The 27000-nt window shown below is 56.8% G+C and overlaps 6 protein-coding genes across 6 annotated transcripts; 3 read left to right on the top strand and 3 right to left on the bottom strand.

The window, feature by feature from the left end:
• Positions 1-6900: 6900 nt before the first annotated feature.
• On the bottom strand, positions 6901-8838 carry SWC4 (swr complex subunit; the record flags this gene model as incomplete). Its single annotated transcript, XM_071061902.1, has 1 exon — positions 6901-8838. One exon carries the CDS (start codon positions 8836-8838, stop codon positions 6901-6903), a length of 1938 nt encoding a protein of 645 aa, XP_070918003.1.
• A 543-nt stretch (positions 8839-9381) lies between these two features.
• On the top strand, positions 9382-10189 carry ERP1 (emp24p/erv25p-related protein; the record flags this gene model as incomplete). The annotated part of the gene is made up of 3 exons (XM_071061901.1): positions 9382-9585; positions 9652-9957; positions 10040-10189. The coding sequence occupies 3 exons, from the start codon at positions 9382-9384 to the stop codon at positions 10187-10189; spliced, it is 660 nt and encodes a 219-aa protein (XP_070918002.1).
• A 1582-nt stretch (positions 10190-11771) lies between these two features.
• YCK2 (Palmitoylated plasma membrane-bound casein kinase) lies at positions 11772-13319 on the bottom strand (the record flags this gene model as incomplete). The annotated part of the gene is made up of 4 exons (XM_071061900.1): positions 11772-12761; positions 12822-12970; positions 13038-13107; positions 13191-13319. The coding sequence occupies 4 exons, from the start codon at positions 13317-13319 to the stop codon at positions 11772-11774; spliced, it is 1338 nt and encodes a 445-aa protein (XP_070918001.1).
• Positions 13320-16440: 3121 nt separating this feature from the next.
• MFIFM68171_06479 (Non-repetitive/WGA-negative nucleoporin C-terminal-domain-containing protein) lies at positions 16441-20772 on the bottom strand (the record flags this gene model as incomplete). The annotated part of the gene is made up of 4 exons (XM_071061899.1): positions 16441-16796; positions 16872-20252; positions 20326-20395; positions 20452-20772. 4 exons carry the CDS (start codon positions 20770-20772, stop codon positions 16441-16443), a joined length of 4128 nt encoding a protein of 1375 aa, XP_070918000.1.
• Positions 20773-21941: 1169 nt separating this feature from the next.
• Positions 21942-23903, top strand: MFIFM68171_06478 (AFG1-like ATPase-domain-containing protein; the record flags this gene model as incomplete). The annotated part of the gene is made up of 1 exon (XM_071061898.1): positions 21942-23903. The coding sequence occupies one exon, from the start codon at positions 21942-21944 to the stop codon at positions 23901-23903; it is 1962 nt and encodes a 653-aa protein (XP_070917999.1).
• A 1440-nt stretch (positions 23904-25343) lies between these two features.
• Positions 25344-26838, top strand: MFIFM68171_06477 (Glycosyl transferase CAP10 domain-containing protein; the record flags this gene model as incomplete). The annotated part of the gene is made up of 3 exons (XM_071061897.1): positions 25344-25673; positions 25752-25805; positions 25879-26838. 3 exons carry the CDS (start codon positions 25344-25346, stop codon positions 26836-26838), a joined length of 1344 nt encoding a protein of 447 aa, XP_070917998.1.
• Between the last annotated feature and the right edge of the window lie 162 nt (positions 26839-27000).

Genomic DNA, 27000 nt, shown 5'->3' with positions numbered 1-27000 from the left:
GATTATGGATGGAAGGGGGTGGGAAAGAAAATGTAAGTGAAAGGGAGAGTCAGTCAGGGTAAGGTAATCAGAGCCCCGGTGTCGCCTCCGTCGAGTTGCTCCTCGCTCCGGCAAGCGTCAAAAAATGTACCGCGAGAGGGCGGCTGGGGCCACGAGTTGCACCGCACAGACGCCCGGACGACGGGTGCAAAGGGCTGGAATGAGAGACAGCGCGGCGAGATCTGGCAGCCAGGGCCCCCCGGTAGCGACTCGGTTGAGCTATGTGGGGCCTGGCGTATAAGATGTGTGTGTGCGAGTGAGCGAGTGTGTGTGTGTGTGTATGTGTGTGTGTGTGGGTGTGTGTGTGTGTGTGTGTGTCTGCCTCTGTCCAGGTACAGGGCAGTACAGTACAAGAAACCTGCAGCCTAGCGACGCAACGCGGACAAGGCCAAATGCGAAGCAACAAACGCTAGAGAGCGACTTGGGACTTGAGCTTCGCTAATAAGAGCGAGCCCATAATTATGTAGATTCCACTTTGTAACCATCTCGTACTAATTACATGGTGCAACAGGTTGCATGCGATCCCAAGGTCAAGCTACCCACCCGCGCTGGAATGCGCAATGCGATACCCCGCTGCATGCTCCAGCCGCGACAAGACCGTTACCCGCATGCCCCGTTCGCTGGCGGGAGCCCTGTCAGCGCCTGGTGGCACGGCGCATAGCCGGGGGGGGGGGGGGCCGCCTCCAGAGACTTACGGTCACCGATCGCGTATTGAACTGTACCGGTACTTTTGGCCGCGCCAGGGCTGGATTACCGTCTTGGGCATGAAGTGCGGAAGGGGACAGCTCCTCCCGCCCATGGATGAGCGGCCGGGCCAGGCACTTGCAGACGAGTTGCAGCAACACACCCCCTCCCTGGTTACCCATTTTAACGAGCACGCCAAGCGCTGTTCCGAGCGCCGTGACAGGGATCTCGGGGTCTTGCAACCCACACCCACACACGGGCAACAATCTGGGGTTATGAGAAGAGAGGTTTGGGGCCCGGAGTGGAATCAAGCGGCCCATCTGCTTCGGCCTCGTGTGATGGATTAATATCCGCCCACTGTGCGCCACCGTGTGCCTGACCCCTGAGGCAGCATTTCGCAGTGCGGGTGATGGGCCGTGCAGATTAGATGCAATGAATAAGCCGCGGCAGGTAGATCCGACCGTCACACAAACCGGGCTGCCAAACTCTAGCTCGCGTACCGGAGGTACAAGTGCAGCTATATGCACTTATTGCTCTGCGGCATGTTGGCTGCGACTCGTGTTCCATCTCCAACGTCAACTCCGACGCGGATGGCAGGTGAACGGGCGGTTGCAAGATATCGTCCGTCTTCCTCAGTTCCTCGACCATCATCTTGTAAGCCCGCCCGGTGACGGCTTGGCTTGCCGCACAAAGAAGAGACCAGGGCCACTGGATTACTGGTCATCTTGACGGACAATTCCCCCTTCCCTGTCATCCGTCACGCCGCTATAGGCCCAGTGGCGCGCAATGCCTCGACTAACATGCAGGGGCGGGGAGGCTTAAGCCGCCGTGGCTGGCCTCGATCTCTTGAGTCTGTGATGATTTGCAGATCACAACCCGTTTCCCCTCTCGACCATCGCACAGCCCGTGTGGGCCCCCGTTCCAGTGGGCTGTCTCCACTGGTTCGTGATAGCGTAAGTGTATGTACAAGGAGGGAAAAAAAAAAAAAAAAAAAAAAGAAAAGAAAAAAGGAACCACCGCTCGCAGAAAGAATTGATGCTGGCTAGTGCTCGCAAGGACCAGACGTCTGGGAACGGCAGCGCGGGTCATTCGGCCCCCATGCTCAGAGCTGAGCCGTCTCTGATTTGCCAGTTGGCAATAATTGACAATGACCGTCGTGTCTGCGGTGCTCTGCACCTGCATTGGGACGGCATGTACCTACCTAGCCGAGCGATTTCTTGTTCCGCAAGTGGTGGCGTGCATGGGTGCAGCATTGTCCTCCCTGCAGCTAAAAGGACAATACAGGAAGAGAGCTGCCAGTAATCCAGAACAGATTTACCCACGCATCTGCCCTGTCCGACGTGAGACTGGGAGAGATGACGGTGCCGATCGCGGCCCGTTGAGAGACGCTGCGTAACACACGCCGCAACGGCGCTGAGGTCGTCTCTCTGCTTATGACCGTCACCTGGGCTTTGGTTTTGTCCGACCTGTGCCTTCTCGCCATTGATATTTGACCCCGCTTCACTGCTGGAAGGTAAAACGAAGCCGGGGGGGTTAGCAGCTGAAGAGGATTTGCTGGTTTGTGATGGGAAATGAACTAAGCCCCGACGCTTCGCGCAAGTGTGGCCAATAGGTGGCCGTTCACCCAAGTGGCTCGTGGTTCCTAACGCAAGTCAGCCCCGGTCCACCGGGAGCTGCCACCCACCATCTTGGCCGGCACGAAGCTATTTCCCAGTTTCAGAGCGTCATCCCCGAGAGGCCCGGCAGCCGCGGCCGGCTCGCCTCTTGCGTTTGACGGCTTCTCGGCGGCTCCAAGCAATGGGGACGAGCCGCCAGCTAGCGATGCGACACTTTAAACCACCGACCATAGCTATATCCCGGTGGGTCGGCCTGTGACAACATTCGAGGACACGACATGGGAATCAAGACGCTGCTTCAGGGTGGTAATCAACGCTGCAACATCGAGACATGGTTGCTTGCCAGCTTTTTCCTTCCTGTCCGAACTCGGCCAAGTGCCGGGCTTGCTTGTCCAGTTGGGTGATGGGGTTGGGGTTGCCACCACCATGTCACGCCGAGGTCGACCGGAAGAGTATCGCGTAAGCCCCCCCGGTGGTGAAAGTACCCCATTATTCTCGGCCTCGGCCATGCCTTTTTACACTGAATGCTGCCCATCCCCACATACAAAGGACGGGCCGGGCGCCTGCGGCATCGCTGTCGAATATGAAACCGCTAATCTTTCGAGAGGTGTTGCTCGGCGGAACAGGGATCAGGGAGGAAGCCGAAGATAATTTTAGCAAACCAAGCATTTTCTTGAGAGCTTATTCTCCGCGCAATCTGAACAGTGTTGTCGTGATATAGGATCATGAAATAGACTCGTAGGTCTCTTACCTTGCGGCACGCGTTCTGGAACAGAGATGGCGTTCGCACCCCGCAGGACGGTGTGCTGCCAAGTAGGCGCGCGACCGGTGTGAAGTTTGCAGCAGAAGACGGATTCCCGCTTGGTTTCATTGCATCCCAATTGGGTGGACGTTTCCGGACGCAGAAGCGGCGGCCTGGTTGGCTGGAAACTTCAGCATTTTGACCTATTGGAGGCCAGATCCGATATTAAGTGGAAGAGTCTGATCGATATGATCCATTCTTAGAAACCAAATCGACATTTGTACCTGGCAGATAAGCGTGTGCGTCCTCGTGGCGGGCATTCTGGTCCTGGGACTATCACCATCAGCAATCGTGCTTGGCTGCCGTGGTCACAGTCCCAAGATGGCGCCCGACATGGGCCTTCGGTCTGCGCGGTGTCGCCGACATTTCCATTTGTTCTGGGCCCAGCAGGACGGTACCAAAACGTTAGCCCAAAATTCCCGCTAGTTCTGGGCCGCTTGGAGAAGTCGTTGTGGGAGAAATGCTTCGGTCCGAGGGAAGCAGCGAAATGGATGCATCAAGTCGCATGGGAACAGGTGGTGTGCGTCGCTCGATGGTGTATGGTTCACACACTCCTTTATCGGGTGCGCGCCAGCCAATGACGTCCAAGAAGACGCCGTTCAGGACGCTGCGGAATGAAGCGGTGGGTGAATGAACCGCCTCCCGTGGGTCAGACACACCGAAGGGGTCGGGCAGCCTAGCCGGGCCGATAGAGACTCATTAGCAGGTAATTACAGCACAAGGTAAATTAGACACGGAAGTTGAGGCGAAGAGCTACTATACAGAGGGAAATGGAGAGAGGACGGTTCCATTTCTGAGGTGCTGTTTACAATGCGGCGCGGCGCGGCGGGGCGTCACATGGCAAATGCTCTGCTCACTTTGCGGCAAGTTGCGATCATGGACATCTCCAACCCTTGGCGCCTCATCCTCTCACCGTAGAGCGCTGGGGAGCGAGCAACTACAGACTGCCACCAACCGAAGTCGACGATCAACGAACCGGCAAGACCAATTCCTCACTCTGGCCAGTTATTCGCACAGCGCCCTGTCGCACGTTTGTTTGACTCGGCAATGCGCTGCTTCCTGCCCTATCACCCGATCAGAGATCTTGGGATCCGAGGATCTGGTTCGCTTTAGGCCTCCTGATGCCGTTAGCGAGCAAGATCGGAGCCAGGAGCGTCCCCTGTGGTCGAAGGAGACGCGGCGCCGACATGCTGGGGTTCGGCGTTAACATGGGAGGCGGAGAGCCTATCCACGCTGCAACAACAAGAATGAATGGATCGACCAGCGGCTCGATCCAGTGCCGAGTGGATGGGACAGTTGATTGAACGAAAAACGTAGTGCCTGATCGGAAGCTCCCCGCGAAAGCCGGCGCCGATGGACCAATTACTCGAACACACACACATGGCTCTCCCGCCGGCCGCAGCTGCGCGATGGCGCGACAGTCCTTGGCACGCGGATCGGAGCGGCTCTGCTTGCATCGGTTTTGGCGCCGCATGGCGCTTACCTCCACCGGAATAGCATCTCGATCTCACCACGGCGATCCTATTGGCCCGTTCCCCTGAACATGCTCACCCGCCATAGTGGCATTGGGCGACAAAGGTTCCGGGAATGCTAAATCCGGAGCAGAACATGGTTTCGAAACGCTGCAGCGCAGAAACCACCAGCCAAGCCAGCCCTATCATACCATCCTCGATGGCAATTCTGGTTGCCCGAGGTTCGACCACTGATCGCCAAGACCAGGCCACACCCATGCTCCCTTCTCGTGGCGTCTTCCAGGAATGGGCTGACAGCCTGCAGGTCAGGGCGCCTGCGGCTCGAGGTTATTGAGACCACCAGAGAAGGAGTGTGCGTCGGCGGCAATGTCCTGTGACACACTTGCATGGATGATGGGCCAACCGCCGCCGACTAATACGAACAGCTTGCGAGCTCCCAACTTCCGCTCGCCGTCCCCAGATGCAGCCTACGCTCTCCGCAGAGTGCCTTGTCGTACCCCATCACATCACTGCCGCCGGAGCGGTTACGATGGGCGGCTGTGCCCGAGAACCTCATCACGGCCAGCTCGACGATTCGACCCGCGGGCCTGCCACCTTGTACTAGGACAATGGGCTAAGTACAGGTACATTCAAGATCGCGGTGTCGTACCTGCATATGGCTTGGGCCCACTTTCAGCCGCCGGGCTTCTCGAGCGAGTCTCGAACACCACCATGACCAGTTGCGCCAACCCGCCTCTGCTCTGGGAATATACGAACCGACCTCACCACGAGCTCCCAGCCAAAGACTGTTCTAGAGCCCATCCTGTCTCTCCACGTTGAATGCGAAGGTGATTTTCTGGCATGCTCTGCCCCAAGCGCTCTTCAGCGTTGAGACATCACATACGGAAACACACACATACACACGAACGACGGATTTACCCTGCTTCTTCCAGCACATACTATCCCGCTCTCGTGATCCCAATCCAACTCTATGCCGCCCCTCATGAGCCTCTGATGCCGTGACGGGCTTGCAGAAAGATGAGTTAGCCGCGCAGTTATTTCCTATCCGCAACCCGCACCAGCCAACCAACTCTCCATGACACGATACTCGGAGCGGCTCCAACGGCCACTCACGTTGCAGTATTGGACTAGGCATGATGAACAGTGCTTACCGCAGTACGTGACATGTTACACTTGAAACATGCATACTGCAGAGCGCCACATGCAACCGCTTGGATATCCTAGAGGGCCTATTGGGCAGACTACTTCCGTGTTCAGTCTGCTTTGCTTCGTTGGTCCCTCGCGAGTAGCCACGTGCCAGAAAAGAAACGCTTCACCGCCTCTCACACCGGCAAGCAAATGACAGATGCCCGGTAATGGAGTGTGGCCGCTTTGACGGATGTCCACCCGCGGCTGGAGCATTTTAGGTTGCCACACTTGATCCGGACCTTTCGTCCATTCTACGGAAAACGGGGCAGTGTTGTTTGGCTGAACATTGATGATCATGCGAAGACAGGGCCGCTCGGCCCGATAGAAACGGTAGGTAATAATGAGTATTCGGTCAAAGGGAGAAAAAGGGGGGAAAGAGGCCTGTCGTTTTCCTGATCCTTGGCTGAGTCGCTCCACAGTTCCCTGCCATCCTGGCAACTGCTGACAACCTCGCAAGCTTCTCCTGCCATACAGCCTGTTAGATAGACTTGCACCGTCCGAAATGTCAAATAAAACGCAAGATGAACAGGTAAGTACGGCGTGAAGGCCCTCACGGTTCCCAGCAGTCACTAGGAAAGAAAGGGAGTATAGCGTAGTATGACATAGACTTACTCAGTCATTCCACAGTAGACTAGGCGGCTGCCGCCCCGAACAGCAGCGGCCTAGATTGTTCGCTTCCCTGTCTTCTGCCTGAGGTTGGGCTAGGACGATATAACATCTACAGGCCTGTTACGCAAGGGACGGACGGCGTTGTTTCCAGTAGCCTAAGACCAGTCTGCAGACCCAATTCCGAGATAGTACAACACCGATTCCCGCACAACACAATACCTGCCAGGCTCGATTTATCTGTGACTCGTAGATAGAACGAGCGTCATGCGTTGGCTTCGGAGTCTCTCCAACTGGAGCATGTCTAGAAGCACGACCTTCCCCATCGTTCCCCTTGGGACATCCCGAGTTCACCCAGTTCAAAGCAAGTCGAACTCGAAACCTAGCAGCTCGTAATACAGCACTGCAGCAAGATAAGGGATCGCAGACTCGCTCTAGCAATTGCTGTATTCGACAAGAACGACCTCACCAGCACTGTCTCCGACAGAGGGAGCTACTTTTTCTGCCGCTTTGCACTCTTATCGCTCGTCGAGCTGAGTACGCTCGCACTCCGCTTATGCGCCCCGCCGCTGCTCGCTGGCCGCGCTGCCGGTTCCTCCTCCTCCTTGATGTTCTTACTATCAGCAGCAGCAGCGTCCCCGCCATTAGTTTCCGCCATTGACTGGTCACCATCAGCAGCAGCAGCAGCGGTAGTAGCTGCGGCAGACCCGCCTCCGCCATCGCCATTCACTAATCCCTCCTCATCCTTCTGCTTCTCCTTCTCGCCCGCCGCGGCCCCAGGCTCAGCAGCGGCGGCACCCTTGCTCGCCTCTCCCTGATTCTTCCCCACCTGCCCACCACTACCACCACTACCACCACCACCACTAACCCCCCTCGCCTTATCCCTCTCGGCCTTCTTCGCCTCCTCCACCTTGATCTCGGCATCCAGCTTGTCGCTGACCTTGCGCAGATCCACCAGGGCCGTGACGGCGCCCCAGAGCACCTCGAACTGGGCCGTGACGGCGGCCGTCGGCATGACCAGGCGGGCGGGCACGTCGAGCTCGGCCAGGGCGTTGGTGATGCGCATCTGCTGCTGGCCCGACTTGTGGCTGTACAGCTTGTTGATCTTTTCGTAGCGGAAGGTGGGGCCGCTGCCCAGGCGGTCGTGGAACGACACGCCGTAGACCTGCTCCTCCTGCGCCGAGAGCTTGCGGCGCTCGGGCTGCTGGGCGCCGCCTTTCTTCTTGTTGGAGGCCAACGACGTCGCTGTGGTGGGGGTGGGCTCGGCGGGCGTGGTCGGCGCGCCCCGCCCGCCGTCCGATGCCAGCGCCGCGATGCTCTCCCGCCGGTTGTGGCCGGGCCCCGTCTCGGACACGGCGCTTCCCGGGACGGGAGTGACGCCCTCGGCCCCCGCGGTGCCGCCCATGATGCTCTTGCGCTTCTTCGACTTGTCCGTGCTCATGAGCGTTTGGAGCAGCGACTGGAGGCCGGCCGAGCTCTTGAACGAGTTGATGTCCGAGTCGGTGGCCGGGAAGTCGAGGCGGTTGTAGAGCTCCCGGCGCTCCTCGTTGAAGCGCTCCGTGCGCGCGAGGATGCGCTTGATTTCCAAGAGGAGGGATTCCTCCTCGCGCGCCTCGTCCTTGGACCGGGACATGGTGTTGAGGGCGAATTCTTTGCGTTTCCGCTCCTGCTCCGGGTTGAAGCTCTGCATCATCTCGTACAGCTCAAATTCCGGGCGCGTCATGTACTGCGCCGGCTTCTGCACCGCCATCATCTTCGCCGCGACCTCGTAGTAGCGCGCCTTCAGGTCTTCCATCGTCCGCGCTTTGGGGGCGGGCACCACGGCCGTACTCGTGCCGTTGGCGCCTTCTTCCGTGGCGGGTTTCGGCGTGAAATCGTACCGGTCCCAGATGATAGCCCAGCGCAGATCATACTCTCTCGCCAGCTCCATCAAGTAGTCTGTTTCCTCCTTTGTCCAGTCGTTGCTCTGCAGGTTGGATTGGTACTGGTCTTGGTTGTACTGTGGCACAGCAACCCGCACGTTGAATTTGGCGAACGCCGAGTCCTCGGGCTTGTCGTCCTTCGTTTCTCCGTCGACCCCGTCCTCGCCCGGCCGCGACTCGGCGTCCTGCGCGGGGTCAGGAGGCGGGCCATCCTCCGTCTTCCGTTTCCAATGTCGCAGGACAAGACTGCCACCGTCCCCCCGTGCCGAATTCGTAAACGCCTTGAGCTCCCATCGTGCAGCTGGTTTGCGACTGGCGAACCGACGCTTCTTGAAGAAAGAGACCTCCGGAACGATAGCTATGGGGTTGTCGCCCCCAAGATTTTGAACCTCGCGTGCAAGGCCCTTGAGATTTGGCCGTGGAGTACTAGTTTTTTGCTTCTTGGATGGACGGGGTGCTGGGGAGTCGGAGGGGAGGTTTAGTACGTCGCGGACATCGTGCGAGGTCATGGTACCGGGGGTGTATTGACCGGTCGCGTCACGGGTGCTTGATACTGCCGTAAAGTGGAGATTCAGCGGTCGCAGCCAGCGCCAAACAAATCAATCGGCAGCGACGAGGTTAGATTAAAATCGAGTAGCATAAAATAATACACGTGGGAAAATAGCGGTACAGGCCGTCTCAGCGATAGAGGAGCAATAAGAACGGTTTTTGGGCGACAAAAATTCGCGTCGATACGGGTGGTTTATCAAGGTCGTTCGATTCGTTTTGGCGGTTTCTGACAGTTGATGGCCGCCCCAAGAAAAATATCCTTGGCCCAGGCCACTGACTGGCCGCACTGAATTGGCCGGGCTTGGGGTATCCGCACGTGACTCTCCAAACCCCTAGGCCCGATTTTCCCGAACGTGGCACCTTCGGGAGCTTGGCCAGGGTCGCGCCCGTACTCGAAGAGCATTGATTATACGGGACCGCACTTGCGCAACTCTCCACCCCTCCCCATTGCATCGAATCCGGCCATCTCACCACGCAGAACGAGGCGATCCGCAGCCGGCAAGATGAGGTGCTTTCTCCCTCTACTATCACTGGCCGCCATGGCCCGGGCGCTCTACTTCTACGTCGATGTCACTTCGCCCAAGTGCTTCTTCGAGGAGCTTCCCAAGGACACCCTGGTGGTGGGCCACTACGTCGCCGAGGAATGGGACGACCACCGGCAAGCGTGGGCCAAGCACGATGGCATTACCATCTATATCTCTGTCGACGTATGTCCTATGCTCTGCCTGCTCACCTCCGCGCGGGACCCCCTACTGACGCAACTTCTCTCGCAGGAAATCTTCGACAACGACCACCGTGTCGTCTCGCAGCGCGGCGGCGCCGCGGGCAAGTTCACTTTTACGGCCGCCGAGGCGGGCGACCACAAGATCTGCTTCACGCCTTCCTCCAATAGTGGCCGCTCCAACTGGCTCTCGGTGGCCTCGCCCAACGGCGGCATCCGCCTGACGCTCGACATCGCCATTGGCGAGACGAGCGCGATCGAGAGCTCTGACAAGGACAAGATCCAGGACCTGGCGACGCGCGTCCGCGATCTCAACGCGAGATTGAATGACATCAGGAGAGAGCAGGTGTTCCAGCGGGTGAGTTACACTCCAGCCTTGTTGATAGCAAGGGAAGGAAGGAACCAAAGGAGGGAGCGACTAACATTATCTTCTCTGTCAGGAACGCGAGGCCGAGTTCCGTGACCAGTCCGAGAGCACAAACAGCCGCGTCGTCCGGTGGATTCTGATCCAGCTCACCGTCCTGACCGTGACATGCGCCTGGCAGCTGTCGCACCTGCGGTCCTTCTTTATCAAGCAGAAGCTCACATAGACTCGGTTAAGGCAGACCCTCAAAAATAAGATTTGTTGCTGTTGTTATGCTTAGTGTGGCGTTATTCTCGATGATAGGCATGCTGCATGGGGAGCAGCACTCTGCTGTCCGGGCCAACGTCTATGGGTTTGGGAAGCGGGCGTTCGTTCTAAATGCAATCATGTATACACGGTCACGGTTCTAAGGCACTGTAATGATACACGCACGTAACCCCGATCGGAAATGTAGAATTCTCCTAAGGCCTTCGTCTCGCACGGGAAAACGGATGAAGAAGTAGGTCAATCTCGCCGGCGATGTAATTATCCCCTCTCCACATTTCTACCCCGTCTCTCTGTAAATTCATGTCTCGATGAACAGATAAGCCAATATCGTAGGCCATTCGTCCATGCCAGACCCAAATACATCTGCTGCTTTCCCCACCCACCGCCATCGCTCTTCTAGCTCCAGTTCTTCGCCACCTGCACTCTTCGGAGAGCACCTTACATCGTGCTATCTCCAAATCAGCATGAAGGCACCCCAACTACACCAATATCGACACCGAAGCGACGAGGGGGATAATCTATGGAAAGGAAAACCCCGGTGATATATAACGCTAGTTAATAGAGACCGCTAGCCCTCTCCTCCTCCCCCAAAACACAATCTCCGCCTCCCTGCTCTCTTTCCCCGGCGTTCCATCCACGACAGCAACGATGAGCCAACACTCGCAAGGCACTCACAGTCAGCGTGGACTTCGGCGGGACGGGGTTGACTTTCAGTTTCTCGAGGTTGTTCTTCTTTTTGCTTACTGGCATTCTTTCCCAGGCCGCAAAAGACAACAAAAGAAATGACCAAGGAAAAAGGAAATATAAAAACCAATGATAAGATTTTGGATATTGACAAGAAAAGCCAGTCCTCCTTGTCCAGCCCTAGTCCAAGGTAGTAACCTGCGGAAACAACCACGCCTGTTACGATGCCGTTCTTGTTTATGGGGTAATTTTCTGATCCGTATGGACTCAACAGGTACGAACGGGGCGGAAATGGATGATACTGATTATTAGGTAGTAGGTTGGTAGAGAGTTATCTGCGGTTATGGTAGGGAGGTAGGTAGGGAAGAGCATTCCAAACAAAGCGCCATTGTTGTGAGAGTTTGCTTTTACCCCCCTTGCCAAAGCCCAAGACAAGAAAATTAGCCCTGCCACATGTGCCTGCCCACGCCGCCGCCAAATAAGAGGGGGAGAGAGAGAGAGAAGAAAAAGCAAGCTGCGAGCAGGTACCTAGAGTCTAAGGCTAGGAAAAAGCAGGGGGCTCCGCAATCGAGAAAAAATCCGGATTATCGTGATCGTAATGATGTCCAGGTAGGCGCCAGATGTGTGCCGGAAACCGCTATGGAAAGAAGGCATCCTCTATGTCCCATGCAAAACGCGAAAACGCATGTTTCAGGCAAATCGTGTCAGACTCATCTCCTGGAAGCCTCTATATAGAATATGCCGCCCGCCTAGCGCTGGTCGACTCTGGTCAGCAAGGGTAATCGAGAAGCTGGCCAGATAAAGTGCTTACTCAGCAAACGCCAGACCGAGTGGGAAAACACAAAACATCGAATTCTCTAGCCGCAGCAGAGAGTCTTCATGAATTTCTGGAAGCCCGTTGGTTGCGGCTGGGGGTTAGCCTGCGGCTGGGCTGGGCTGTTCATCGCGGGCGAGTGCGCCATCTGCCGCTGCGGCAGGTTCTGGGTGCTGGTCTGGAACTGCGCCTGCGTCGAGCCTGTCGGCGTCGGCGCCGCTTGCATGTATCCCCCAACCGCCGGCCGGGGGCTTGCTAGTCCTGGCCCGTTTGGCCGCCCTTGCTTCTGTTGCCCCATGCCCGGGCGCGGCAGTGGGGGTTGCGTGGCGTTTAAACGAGCGGCTGTCAGTCCCGGGGCTTGCGGGTCGCTTTGGTGACGAGTGGTGGCCCCCCGCGAATTGCCGTGGATTTCCATGGCCGAGGCCCCGGGCCGGGCGTTTGGGTCGTGCAAAGCTTGGCGGTTCCAGTCCCCCTTCTTGTCCTGCTTCTTCATCCAGTCGTACTCGCCGTCCTCGACACCCCCCTCCTCTTTGAGCGCCTGTGTGAAGAGATCCCGCAGGTAGTCGTAGTCGGGCGTGTCTTCGAATCCGAGATTGCGCACGTACGTGAGGTAGTGGGAAAACTGCTCTGGGAAACCCTCACACAGCTCCTTGATGGGGGTCGTCTGCTTCTTCTCGCCGATCTTCTCGTACTTTTGCTTGTTCGTTGCAGCCTTGAGACCTTGCCAAGGCAGGCCACCCCGCAAGAAGTACATGAAGACATGACCCAGTGCCTCCAGGTCATCGCGCCTCGACTGTTCCCTGCCGAGATGCGTGTTGATGCTCATGTACCGGGCGGTTCCCGAGAGCGACTTGCGTTCCCGGTAAGGGATGTGCTGCTTCGTCTTGGGGTCGCGGTATTGCTTCGCCATCCCAAAGTCAACGACGTGGATGACATTGGCAGTCTTGGTACCCGGCCTCCCAATGAGGAAATTGTCAGGCTTGATATCTCGGTAAATCAGGTTCTTCTCGTGGATGGTTTGCACCCGCGACAACTGCGAATGCCGTCAGACTCTAGCAATAGGCGACAACAAGTGTTGGGTGAAAGCACGCACCATCTGCTTTGCGACCATGACTACGGTCTTGAGACTGAATCTTCGATTGCAATGGTCGAAGAGGTCCTCCAGCGACGGACCGAGGAGGTCAATGACCAGGATGTTGTGCAGCCCTTCCTGACCAAAGTAGTAGACATTGGGGATGCCGGCTGCAGCGGGCAACGGTTAGACAACACACGACCTTTGTTTCTCTTCGGGGCTTCGGGCAACACTCACGGCAGCCGACAAGGATCTTGTACGTTCGGTATTCATCGCGCAGTTGAGGAGCATCGCTCTTCCTGGGTTCCTGCAGGGTGACGGACGCGTCAGCGGTTTGCGAGTGGAGTCGGGTTTGCACGGCGAAGTCGAGCTCATCCAGCGGGTACATACAAACTTGATGGCCACCTGCTGGCTATTGAGGAGGTTCATCCCCTCGAAGATGACGCCAAAGGAGCCCTCTCCAATCTTCTTCCCTACTCTGTAGTGCACCCCGACAACGTTCGACGATGACGAAGCCATCTTGGCGATGGGTTCGTCCCAAGGTATCTGTAATCGACTCTACCCGTCCGTGTCAGCCAGGCATCGCAATCAGCGGGCCGTCTTCAAATGGATGGCTGTGTGGATTATGAACTATGGATAACGGGTGTTTTGGGTAGGACAGGCTGTGATGATGTTCTGGGGGGGGGGGGGGGGTGAGGCGGTTAAGAAATCCACCAAAGTTTCGAGTCACAAAAGGTCGGCAAGGCTCGGAGAGCCTGGCGAGGTGGTTGCAGTGGGAAAACGCAGTGCAGTGGTGGGCACTCGAGCCAACTCACCCAAGCTTTGGACCAGGCCTGCGGGCGGTCCTGTCAACAGGCGGTGGGCGGAGCTAAGCTGTTCGCGCAAGGCGATGCTTTGCTGGCATGGACCTTTACCGTTCGGAGGGCAGCTACCAAAACGGACAAATCAATTGTAATACCTCCGTAGGTCGAATCCCGTGGATGCAGCCGTGCCGGATATGCGAACGGGCGAGGTAGGTAGTGTAGGGTCTCGAGACAGTGGTTTTGGTCGCGGGTTCTCAGCCGTACACCGAAGACAGGCAATCCACGCCCCAACGTTTCCCCGATTGAACAGGCCGATTGGCGGGTCCGCAGCTTGGCTGGCGCAATCCGGTCGCCCCGACACGACTCGTCGTCTGCGGCCTTTGCAAAGGCACACAGGGTTTGGTGTATGGCGATGGTCGTGTGGTGTGGCGGAATACAAAATGGAGAAGGAGGAAAAGGCGAGGAAAGGGAGACAGAAGGGGAAGGCAGGGCAGCGGAGCTGACGAGACAGGGGGCGTCGAGGCCCTGGCCAATCCAATGGCGGAAAAGCGCCAGTGGCTAGCAACAGCTGCGGGCAGCCCGCCCGGGAAGTTAGCAGGCCCTTGCGCCCTGTTCTCTGCCAATTCACACCTCGATGCAAGGCCCCTTGCCACACATCAAGAATGTGCAGGCCAGGACGTGGGGCGGAGCGCGAGCGGGTGGCAGTCGAGGCGGGTTGGAGAGGAAAAGCGTTGGATCAACTAGATCAGCGACAATCATCGGCGCATCCCTGGGCCCGGTGTGCACTGTACTGAACCCGTCGCAGACAATACGCAGCAAATAAGTGTACTAGAGCCAATATGTACAGGGCACCTCTAGGATGACAAAACCCCCAATTAATGTTCATAAAGCGGCCCCGTGGAACCGCTGCCTCGATTGGCCTTTGTCGGTTCAAGGTTATCTGGGCGCATAGTTTATTGTCAACGGCGCGGATCTCTTGCTGCCCTGTGCTTGACATAACGAACGGCGCACCCATCACCCGCCGCCAGACCCGGATGCAACTTTGCAATCTTGGCCAAAAGGGTCCAGGCCAGAATGCAGTTTGCCTCCCGAGGCCCGGAGATCAGACTCACGGCCGGCCTAGCCTGGACTTTGCGGAAGGCGGCGGCCGATTGCAACGGGAGGAATGGTAGAAAATCTCCATGGCAGGAAGGAGATCGATCCGTTCCCAAGACCCCGGGCTCCGTCGCTAGCTCAGGAACCATTCCAGGAATAGCATGGTGCCAGGAATAAGACGGGCCCAAATTGTCGCGGTGAGCCTCAGGGCACGAGATCACGAGACGGCTATGGGGTAGCGCCATGCAAACGCCAATTAGGGTCTGTTTTGGGGGGGGGAGGGCCGCGGCTATCTAAGCGGGAGATCAAGAGAAGGCACGTAACAACAAACCGCCGTAGGCTCTCGGTCTCCGCTGTAGGCTTCGGTAAGGCAAGCGACGGGATGGCCGTGATACCTTCGGCAATGTGGCGGCTTGCTGATCGATGCAGGGGAAAACTTTTGAGGTACACGCGCCTCCGTTTCCCCTACGGCACCTTACTTAATGCATTTCGAAATGACAGACATACAGGCATTGGTGGCAACCGCACCGCATCTTCCATTCTGCTGCCGCCCAGCCCGGTGAGCCAGGCGTGCATACAGCTCGAGATGACAAGCAATTTTTTGTCCGATTGGAATCCCAGGGTTGAGTGCTTGGCACCTTGCCTGGCGTCTCTCAACAGCTTGTCCCCCGAACTGCATTTGGCGGTGGGAAGACCAAGACGGCTGGTTCCGAGAGGGAAGTCTCGCATTGGAAGCAGAAATTTGAACGCCACTCGCTCACCTCGGTCGCAAAAGACTCGGAATACTACGTTCCCTTCTCGGCTCTCCCTCGGAGACCCCTTGCAGCTGACAGCGAATGTGGTTTGCAGCCCACGCTGCCAGCTCATCGAGCGTATGGACCTACCTATTCCAGGCCCCATTTAGTCTATGCAGCACGGCTGCAGTTACAGCTTGATAAAAGCTGCAGCAATCGGATGGCTCAGCGGGAAGGGAAAAAAAGCCTAACGGTCTCGGCATCAGACCTGCATTGGACGGTGCAGGACCTCGTACTCCGCGCCTATTTTGAAGCGCAAGACCTCAAAGCCTCTAGCATGCTCTATCCATTCTTGATATTGACCGCCGAGTCGCTATTTAGATCGTCTCTCGGTTCTCAGGTGCCAGAGGTATCAAAAGTTACACACGACTTGATAAGAAATGCGCTATTATTGCTTTTGTTTCGTCTCTTCTCCTTCCTACTTCATCCTAGCATCTTGATTCGTCGCCTCTCCAGACCGGGGAAGTCAGCGTTGTGCGACCCCCAGAATCCCCCATGGTGTAAGCGCATATTCAATGTGAGACAGTGCTTGCTTGCCCAAGAGTAACCAATATATTGCGGTTCCCGCGCTTCGGCCATCAAGACCGAGCCGCGAGCCTTGCCCGACAAAACCTTTGTTGAATTGTGTTGCGTTGCGTTGCGTGTTGTGTGTATCGTGATATCCCATCAGAAGCCTCCGTACCAAAGGAGAACGATTTATACCGCAAAATTAATTGTACAGTTTAGTCTGTGTATTGCTCATTGCATGCCACCACCAAACCCCGCTACCAGGGGAGGAGAAAAAAAGCAATGGGGTTGTTGGCTCCGTGGAGGGCCTTCCCTATTTTGCTTGTCTCCAGAAAGCCAAACCAGACCAAACAGAACAGACAACACAAGAGTTCCACACCACCCAAGACATCCCTATCCTGTCCCCTCCCCATCGCCATCCCTCAAACTCCCAACAGCCCCTCAGTAGATTTGCCCCCCTTCCATATTCTCAGCCGCGAAAAGCCGTACCTTTGCACTCCCATTGCCATTCACCGCCTGCTGCAGCTGTTGCTGCCGCTGCGCCTTTGCAGCTGTCAACCGATCATACGCCACAGCGACCGTCTTCTCCGCACACTCCCTCGTAGTCCGGTACCACGCCTCCAGCTGGTGCTTGTCAACAAACGTCCTGAGCCTGCCATCTTCCCACCTCATGGCGTCGAGCAGCTTGCTGCGGAAGCTGTCGTCCATGTTGTCGAACCGGCGATCGAGCGATTCGGTAAAGACGCCGAGCGCCTCAGAGGGTCTTACGAACGGGTGGAACTTCTCGTCCGAGTGTTCTACTTGCGGTGTGAGTAGGGGTTGGTGGATGGGGTTTCTACGGGGAAAAAACAATGGGGGAAGGGTATGCATACGCTCATCAATCACTGCAAACAAGGCGCGGTAGGTGGCTGTGTCGCCCACGGTTGCTAGCTGGTCGAGGTCGCCTTTCTCATTGGTCTCGTTGACGCGCTTCCAGTCGTCGCGGGTAAAGCAGCGCCGCCAGATCAGCCGCTCCGCGTTGGCGCGGTCCTCGCCCTTGAGTCCGAACTTGGCGACTTTCAGGGCAAGCAGGAATTGGTCCCCGATGGCGTCGTAGTGCTTGACATCCAGGGACGCCAGGGTGAGAAGGTCGATCAAGGTGAGCGGCTGCAGCGCTTCGTGCCGAAGCAGGCGCGACATAGCGTCCTCGAAGAGCTGATGCAGAGCCTTCTGCTTCTTCGGAATCAACACGGCATGCTCCTTGAGGGCTAACTCTAACTCGGCCGACTCGTCGACGCCCTCTTGGATAGTGGGTAGGATCTGGCTGTAGAGGGCGTCCTGGATCTTGATCAGCTCAAGGGCCTGGTCGATCTTTTCGAGGTTGGCGCCGTTCTTCCCTTCGTTCTCTGACGGAGCGCTGCTGGCGCCGTCGCCGTTGGCAGACTGCTCGGCTTCCTCGGCCAGGAGCGCCAGCTTGCCCAAGCTCAACTCAATCTTCTTGTTCCAAACTTGTTGCTCGCGCGTGAGGCCGAGGTTCAGCAGTGTTTCAGCGGCGTGATCAATGTCCTTTTCCCTCTCAACATCGTTGATCCAAGAGATTTTCGCGAGCTCCGGTTTAGTCCGGAGGAACTTGGTGGCGTAGCCCTTCTTGTCAAAAGGGAAATCCAATACGGCCTGGACACCGCTGTTCTCGAGGAGCACCTCGTAGGCGCGGAAGGCAAAATCCTCCTTGTATTCATCGAACAAGCGGCCCATTTGCCGCTTCTTCACCTGAGCTAGAGTGAGATTGTCTTGGACCGCGCTGTCGGTTGTGTTCCCCTCGGTTGTGCTTTGCTCCAACGCCAGGATCTGTTGTACGACAACTTCGGCGAGCGAGTCGAATGCTTCTAGCTCCCTCGCGAGATCAATGGCTTCATCCCACAGGTCGAAGTCCTTCAGTCTCAAGATCTTGGTATAGACGTCATCCTGGTAGATTTGCTGATAGGTCCTGCCTCGCTCCTGGGTCTGCGCATCGTCGCTCAGCGCGGCCCAGCTGGAGAATTCGGTCAAAGAGGTCAGGTACTGGCTGGTCAAGGACGGGAGAAGGAGCCGAGTAGAATCGAGGAGGCGGAGATCAACTGGGGATTCCTCCGGAGACTGCCCCGAGTATCGCTCAAGCCACTGGTAACAAAATTCCACCAATCGCTTGAGGTTGTTCGTGATGAAATACGTAGCGGTCCACGGCTCCAGGATAGCGTTGCCCCCTGCGATATTCTTAGGATCGATACCGTATTGACCCGCTCTTGTTAGCCGGAACTGACGTGCCTCGAATAGGGCACCGTTGTTAATCGTGACTGCCTCCCAAACCAGGCGGTTGAGGCCCGCCTCGTCTGTCAGACGCTCGGTGAAGTGGTATTTGATGATCTGATACGCCCAAGCAACGAAGATATCCAATCGCCACACGTCGTGAATAAACCAGTGACGCACAGGATCCACCTGTCCGACGGCCGGGTTGAGCTCCGTCTTTTGATTCTCGTTGATGTAGACTGCCGTCTCGGAGATAAGAGTCTTTTTGTCGCTCTTGGGACGTTCTGCGAGGAACTGTTCGTGCTTCTGCCAGATCCACGTCGCGACGGCCATCTTCTCCGCATTGTAGAGCAGAATCCATCGCGTGCGCATATCCAGATTGACTTTGGCGGCATTGAGATAAATGATCAGGCCGTTCAAGTATGTGACCCTGCTCTTCATGTTGTTCTCGAGCGAGGCGGGCAGGTTGGCGATGAAGGGCGTCTTTGAGCTCACGATCTCATGACTCAGTTCGATCGCCGCATTTCCGATTTCCTGGCTAGAGAATGGCAGATCTCTCCTGCCCTGGAAGACCAAGGGGTTGTCATCCTTGACCCCAAAGAACACGGCCTGCTCCAGCTTGCTTTTCGCCGTCACCTCTGGCGGCGCGTCGCTAGCGAACCGGTCAACATCGGCGACTGCTACCCTGATAGTTCCTATCCCTTGTAGCAGAAGCACCACAGCGGGGTTTTTTGTCCTATGCCGGTGCGTATTCCGGAGCTCGTCCTGCAAATGCCCGCTCCCGCTAGGCTCTTCGATGCCAGAACCGACAACTTGCAGAGTCTCTGCGTCGCGGAAGTCGACAACATCCTCAAAAGTAGACGGTATTACGTGGGTATCCTCTTGCAGCTGAGAATCTGGCGAGTCTGGGGGGGAGACCACGGAGCTGATAACCACGGCCCTGTCGAAAACGATGAAGGCAACGAGGCCAGGTCGTGGAAGATAGATTCGAGGCTTCTGAGGGGCTGTAGTCCTGACGGCGGTGGTATATGAGGTCAATGGCCGGACCATTCCCACCCGAGGGCCCTCCGCAGCAATGACTACCTCAACGAGCGAGTATCGAGTGTGGCGTTGCTTGGAAAATGATACCAAAAGGAGCACGTGTTGCAAAGAATCGTCCTCGTGCGTCAGAGCCTCACTCAGCCGGCTCGCGTTGATATACTTCTGTTCCAAACCCCGAGGCACAAAAGTAAAGTCGTGAACCTCGATCGAGTCATGGGGAAAGTCGCCGACGTCGGGGTCCGCCTCGAGGATCGCGTCGCTCAATCTATCTCGGATATCGAATTCGCTTAGAAGCTCGTGATGGCCGCCACGGTGTACCTTCCAGGAATGCAGTTTTCCTTTCGAAGTTGCCGCCACGACTACGCGCTCTCCGACTTTGGACCCGTAGCTAGCGTGGGCAGCAGCAATGTCCCCCCGGAAGACGGATGAGCTCAACGCGTTCCGGATGCTGCCGAAAAACCCCAGTGCGCTGCTACTCAGACCGCTCCGAAGGAACTGCACCGAGATTCCGGGTCGGCCGTGGGTATCCCTCACACTCATGTACGCTAGCCTCCCACTGCTGAATACCAAGACGAACCCGGCCGACTCGGCATTGACGATCTGGGTGACATGCTCTCCCGAGAACATTCCATATATGGAGTCTTCGACACCGCTCCGTTGTTGGCGGATGAAGTCGAGAGTCGCTGCACTGGAGATGGATTCCCAGTAGGCGATCTTGCCGCTAACCGGCATGACAATGACCAAGCCTGGCTCATCCGAAGAGGATGAAGGCGCAACCAGTGAGCCGAGCGGAAGCGGGTCAGAGGCATGTTTTGAAGGGTATGGCAACGTGAAGGTGAAGGTCTCGGGGGAAGCTGTCGTCGAGGTGTAGGGCCAGACGAAGGCGTGAGTATGGGTGAGACTCAGGGCGTAACCGCCCGATGAGTAGATGGCGCCGTGCTGTCGGTCTTTTGATGGGTTAGCAAGCCTAGCACGCGAAACGCGGACGAAGTGGGGAAAGCAAGGGAGGCTCGGTCATACTTTGCGCATCTGCGCGGAGCCGGTCTGGTAGCGCCGGCAGCTTGCTCACTGTAAAGGCATTGTTTGTTGTCTAGAAAACACGGTCAGCTCATGGCGCGCTTCGAGGTCGAGTGAGGGTGGACGAACTAAGACAATGCTCCCATCACCTTTGCTCGTTCTCTCGCCAAGTTTTTGCTTTTTGGACCGTACACTGAGCTCCTTGCGTGGAGCGGCAAGATTCTCAATGCCGTCGCGCTTGGGGCCGAGAAGATCGATTTTTTCGGGCTTGACCTCGTACATCTCAGGCGCAGCGTCGGGATTCGCGGGGGCACTCTCGACCAAGGGCACCCGCTGGCGCTTCGCCTTTGGTTGTTGAAGAGAAGCATCGGCGCCGGCAGGACGTTGCCGGCGACGGCTACTTCGCGTGCCCTTGGCCGGTCCCCCTTCGTGGAGCGCCGGCGAAAACATTTTCGCGGGCGATGCGATGAGGTCGTTTTCCGGATTTCGAATCTGCGCGGCGCTCGTGATGTCGTCGAGCCAAGATATTGCCAGCAACTGTCGTGCTTCAATATACCATCGCAGAACTGGGCAAGAAGAGTCGCGGATGCGGATGGGGATGTGCTGAATTGGATCGGTCGGGATTAGGAGGCGGAGAATGAAATGCGCGGTGGCCGGGGGAAAGGTCGAGACGACCTCTTCTGAAGGCGGGCAAAGCACAAAAGCATGAGTGACGAAGCCTTCATCGATTGGACTGTGTTGACCTTGGGCAAAAATTCCCGGGCCGCTACTGGCTGCGTTGCAGCGTGGAGCCACAGCTGCCAGCGATTTCTCTACGCGCTAGCGTCCGATTGAGTAGGTGCCCCACGCGAGGCCGCAGGGTACGCACTGACGGACGCACGGCCCAAACACTTGATGGACAGTTCCTGGACCCTTTTTTTCCTCGTCCCTTTTGGAGTTGGATAAAATCGACCGTGCCCGAGCATATCTGACCACACTCCGTTAGAGAGAAGTAAGATATGTAGAAATAGAACATCAAAAAAGTAGACATCACTTTTTAGTAAGTTAATCTGTAAAGACCAGGGGAAAGGAGTCTGATACCTTGCAGTTGGATACGGTTATTCTACCACAGTATCATGGGGGCATGGTTGATTTAGGTATCTGGGCGTTTTTATTTTATTTTATTTTTTTATTTTTTCCACTTCTTTTTCCTTCCTGAATTAAAGCGGGACCAAGTTCCAACTAAGAGAACAATTGACGACGAGCCCGGGCAATCGTATGGGTTCCCATCTATCAGGCACAAACCTGTCTGTCCTTTTCTACACTTGATTCCTGTATTCTCGCATTGTATCAAACGACACTCGTCTGGAGGCGCAACTTCTCGTCAGCCGTGGGACCCGCCTAGACACGACGTTTCACAGGTTTTTGGTGACATCATTGCCGTTTGAAACGTTGGCGCACCTTAGGCTCCTTAGGCTTAAGAGCCACCACACCCTTTGGAAGCCTTGGCTGAGCTCAGCAGGCCTATAAGCCGCTGTCATCTTCAGCTTGCATAAATACCTTACCTGACCTAACTCGGCATTGATCCTATCTAATCTTGCGCGGGCAGTTTGCAACGCCGCGTTTGCCGGGCCGGGACCATGAATCGGGCCGCAACCTCGGTCACAATCACGGATCCATTTGTCAAATATACTTCTCTCATCGCGACGGGCGTCTACAGTCCGGATGCAGCCCAGTACCGCCTCGCTCATCACCTGCAGAAGTTGTACCTGAGGCTCAAGGACTACACGCCCTCGCACGAATACCGGAGCAGACTCCGGCAAATCGCAAAGGCTGCCGATGCGGCCGAGACCAGGGACGACGGAGAGCTCGCCTCTCCCAGTCATCCCATCCGCCGCAATCCGCTCTTTGCGCGGTTCTTCCAGGACGATGTTGCGAAGAACAGCCTCGCCTTGGCAAGGGTCTTGACGAGCCACCAGGCCGCTCTCCATGTCGACTCTCCAAAGGGGCTGTTTCTCTCCGGCGAGGTGGGCACGGGCAAGTCGATGCTCCTCGACCTGCTCGCTGAGGGTCTGCCTACCCGCCGCAAGAAGCGATGGCATTTCAATACGTTTATGCTCTACGCATTTGCAAGACTCGAGGAGTTCCGAAAGTCTCGGCCTCATTTGTCCGCCGATATACCTGAGTATTCTTTGCTCTGGTTAGCAAAGGAAATGGTAGAGGCATCTCCTATTCTGTTCCTCGATGAGTTCCAGCTCCCCGACAGAGCTGCGAGCAAAATCATGAACAATCTCTTCATTGCCTTCCTTCAGCTTGGCGGCGTGCTCGTCGCATCGTCTAATAGAATGCCCGAGGAGCTGGAAAAGGCAACTGGAGGCTACTACTCGCCGCCCGCCACCGGTGGTCTGGTCGAGAGAGTTTTAGGTCTTGGCAAGAACTGGTTTGGCGGCGAGCTGTTTGGCCAAACTAGCGACTTCGCCGCGTTTCTTGAAGTGCTCAAGGCCCGGTGTGACTTTTGGCACATGGAGGGTACCCAAGATTGGAGGAGGAGAGAGAGTCACGCAGTTCTTCCAAACGAGGCACCTTCCGCCGCCGACTCTGTCCCAGCGGAACATCCAATTTTCTGGATGGTGAACAACAGTGCTGAACTATCCCAGGAAGGAAGCCGCAAAAGCCTGCCCCAGAAGCCAGCAAAATACTTTCTACCATCTGATGGAGAGGAAAGCTGGGCGACTGCGGTGCGCTCGGGCACCGACGTAAATCTAACCAACCCAGCGATTCATGACTGGGCTTGGGAAACACGCCATCTGGTAGTATATGGGAGGCGTGTTGAAGTGCCACGACAGAATGATGGTGTCTCGTACTGGAACTTCACCGATATCGTTGGCTCGCTTGGTCCCGCAGACTATATCACTCTGGCATCAAACTTCCACACTTTCATCATTGACCAAGTCCCCGTTCTGAACATCACCATGAAGAACGAGGCCCGGCGATTTATCACCCTCCTCGACGCCCTTTATGAGTCGCGATGCAAGCTGGTTATTCGAGCCGAGGCCGGCCCTGACGATCTCTTCTTTCCAGAGATGCGGCAACGAGCTGCGGCGACAGCCGACCGGTTGCGGACAGGCGTTGGTACTGGAGACGACGGCGCCGATGCAACGTACTCAGAAACCATTGCCGAAGTCTACCAGGACCAAATGTCGCCCTTCCGTCCCAACGTCTCAACCTATTCTGAATCGCCAAATTCAAAGTACAACCAAGGCCAGGACTCTGACTTTGGAACCGAACAAGAACGGAAGATCGATTTTAACAAGACGGGCGCGTTCACCGGTGAAGACGAGCGGTTTGCGTACAAACGAGCGACTAGCCGGTTGTGGCAGCTCTGCAGCGCGCAGTGGCATGCGAGGGCGGGCGTCTGGTGGCAGCCTCTGCCTAAGGAAGCGAGGCACTGGGAGGGTTCCAAACCCTCTCAACCACAGCCCTCACAGTTGCCGGAAAGTTTGCCGAGCGAGATCGAGATGGGTGAGTCGATTGAGCTCGAGGAGCTAGCCGGCTTGGAAAGGTTCAGGTTAGCGAAGTTCAGAGAGGGCGAGCAAAAATGATTGGGTTTGATCATCATCGTACGCTGAGTAGATCGAGCGCTGAGCTGTACACCGAGCTTGCGCCATGTAAATACATACATTCTTGCTAAGGCGATATATACGTTGCACGAGCATCTGTCGGAAGTTCTAGTTAGCTTGTAATATTTCAATGTTCTTGAGGATATGGTTGAAACAGTCTACACTACCATTCCAGTGCATCCATTTGTATAGTTCCTTGTTCTCGTCTTCTTCCTCTTCACGAATTATTCCTTCCTGAATTCCCTTCTACCGCGGTTGCTAATCAGGCGTTTCTAGTAGCTCAACCGGCGAGACAACAGCAACGCAGTCACGGCAGACGCCCCGCTTACCGGGTAGAGCGTCGTTCATACGATGATAGGATGACGTCACTTGACTTCAATTGCTACCACAGTTGATGGAGATGCCAATGTTCGGTTCCCGCCTGGGCAGGCCGCCCAGCCGCTAACAGATGGACTCATGCGGAATATACTAAGTTCGGTGGTGCACAACATAGTAGCTAGGCCGTTTAGCACAGCCTGCCGTCCGTGTTCAGGGGCCTTCGGTCGGTTCGGAACCTCGCCCAGCTCGTTTCTGCCCGCAGGCGAGATTGAGAATATCTTGGATAAGACAATTGGTGGTCAAACTGTGGGGTAGAGGTTACATCTCCAAGCTATTTGCTCCCGGATTCCCCGCAGCGGACAGCGCCGGGGCCGAGGTCAACCATAGGCAGTGTACTGTACATATGCGTATTTTCAAAGTAGGTACCCGATTATAGTACAGCGCGCCTAAACAACCAGTGGTCTAGTTGGCCATGCTATAGGGTTGCACATATCGAGCATACCCATATTCCAGCGTGACTGAACGTTTCATCAAACTCCTAATGAACAAGGTTGACAACTGCCGGTTTTGCCGGTCTTTCATCAACGCACACCCCCGATACCAGCCACCAATTGCGGACCCGGATATACACCAGGTTCCCCCCCATTCTCATTTGGGTTCATGGACCGACCACCAAGCGGCTCCTACCTAGATCAGGTAGTCGAGACAGAGCACATTTTGCACCTTGACTTCGGAGCCAGTCCCGCCGGAACCTGGATTTTGTATCCTAATCATATCAAAAAACGACGTTGCACCTCCTCTTCCTTTTCCAGCGTTCACCCCTCCCCCCCCAATTCTGGTAGCCGGGGTCAGTGACATAGGGATAGGGTAGCTAAGGGGCGACGGGGAGGAAATCGCCAGATCTAAGTCGATCGCTGCCACACACCTGCATGTAATTGTAGAACCCAAAAGACCCAAGCAACTTACTCTCCTCCTCCTCCTCCTCCTCCTCCTCACTGCAAGGTACTCCGCACCACATCTCCAATTATCCCCCTTCCCTTCTCTCCCCGTGGTGTAAATGCGCTCCGTTCAACAGACCTAAGGAGGGTCGGTGGCGCCATCATCATGGGCGAGAAGAAACGAGTAATGATGATGCGGCCGCCCCGGCCGAGCCGCCGGCTGAGACAGACAACGCTCATCCTGGGCATCTGTCTGGCGTTCTACTGCCTGATATTCGTCTCACGGACGCCGCAGCCCCACCACGCCGAGCCGGCGGGGCCGACACGGCGGCTGCCGGCAGAGATACTCAACAACCTGTCCCTCGACGAGGAGCAGTGCGATGCGGCGTTCCCCGGCCTCACAAAGGAGATTGACGATGTCGTGGCCGAGGGGCCGTTCCAGGTGAAGCAGGCGAATGGGCTCGGTCCACTGCAGGGGAGGATCCAGGACGGACAAGTGCGCGCTTCTTTTTCCTCCTGCCAGGAGTCGTGTAGGGAAGTAAATAAAACTGACAGGAGATACGCCCCGGAATAGATATACATCATCCACGCCCAGCGCCGATCCGACCTCTCCAAAGAGATGCTCAACGTAAGTTTCGGCATTCCCACAACGACCTAAAACTTGTACAGTACATCTCTCACACGTCTCGGCCGCCCCATAGTCCCGCACCGCAGCCCTGCACCAACTGCACCGCGCCCTCGTCACCTCGCCGTCCCCGCTCCCAGACACAATCTTCACCCTCAACTTCCAAGATCAGCCCTTCGGCACGGCCTGGACCTACAGCCGGTCGGCCGACCCCGCCTTCCGGCCCAAGAACCCCAACGCCCGCGCCTTCCTCATGCCGCACTTCTCCTTCTGGGCGTGGAACCTCCCCTTCATCGGGTCCATGGGGCGCGCGGCGCGCGCCATCACCGCTCTCGAGCGGGCCTACCAAGGCCGGTGGGGCGACAAGATCCCGCGGGCAGTGTGGCGGGGCACGACGTGGTTCAACAGCGTGCAGAGCCCGCGGATGCGGCAGAACCTGGTGGCGGCGGCCAAGGGGAAGCCGTGGGCCGACGTGGAGGCGCTGGACTGGCGCGGCCCGGACAAGAACGCGAGCAACGCGCTGCCCATCGAGGAGTTTTGCCGGTACAAGTACGTGATCCACACCGAGGGCATCGCGTACAGCGGGCGGTTCCAGTTCCTGCAGATGTGCAAGAGCGTGGTCCTGACCCCGCCCATCCAGTGGATGCAGCATGTCACCCATCTGGCGAGGCCCGTCTTCTCGGGGGATCTGTTCGGGAAGGGGGCCGCTGGCTGGGCGCCGTCCGAGAGGGTCCGGCGCGCGTGGCCGGTGCGGTACAAGCCAGAGGAGGCGAACATTGTGTTTGTCGCGCCCGACTGGTCGGACCTGGGTGATACGGTGACTTGGCTGGAGGAGAACCCGGCGGTGGCCGAAGGGATTGCACAGAGGCAAAGGGACCTGTTTCATGGAGGCGGATACTTCAGCCCGGCGGCTGAGACGTGCTACTGGCGGGCTTTGGTGAGGGGGTGGGCGAGGGTGGCGCGGACGGACGGCCGGGGGTGGGAGGAGGCTGAAGGCGTGACGTTTGAGGCGTTTAGTCTGACAAACGGCGATTGACGGACCGTTGATCTCCGAGAATAAATAGCCTTGTTAGTTTTTGGCGTTCGGCGTTCGGCGTTCTGTATCAAGGGTCGGGCTTGATGCTGGCTTGAATCGCCTCGCAACACGAGCGTTCGAGAGACAGGCTCATGAGCAAAACGTAAACAGGCCGAGTTCGAA

Source organism: Madurella fahalii (assembly GCF_045866475.1).
Source record: "Madurella fahalii IFM 68171 DNA, scaffold_3, whole genome shotgun sequence".
In the NCBI taxonomy this organism is placed as follows: domain Eukaryota; kingdom Fungi; phylum Ascomycota; class Sordariomycetes; order Sordariales; genus Madurella; species Madurella fahalii.
Note: the sequence above shows the minus strand (reverse complement) of the source record. Positions and strands in the feature narration are given on the sequence as shown.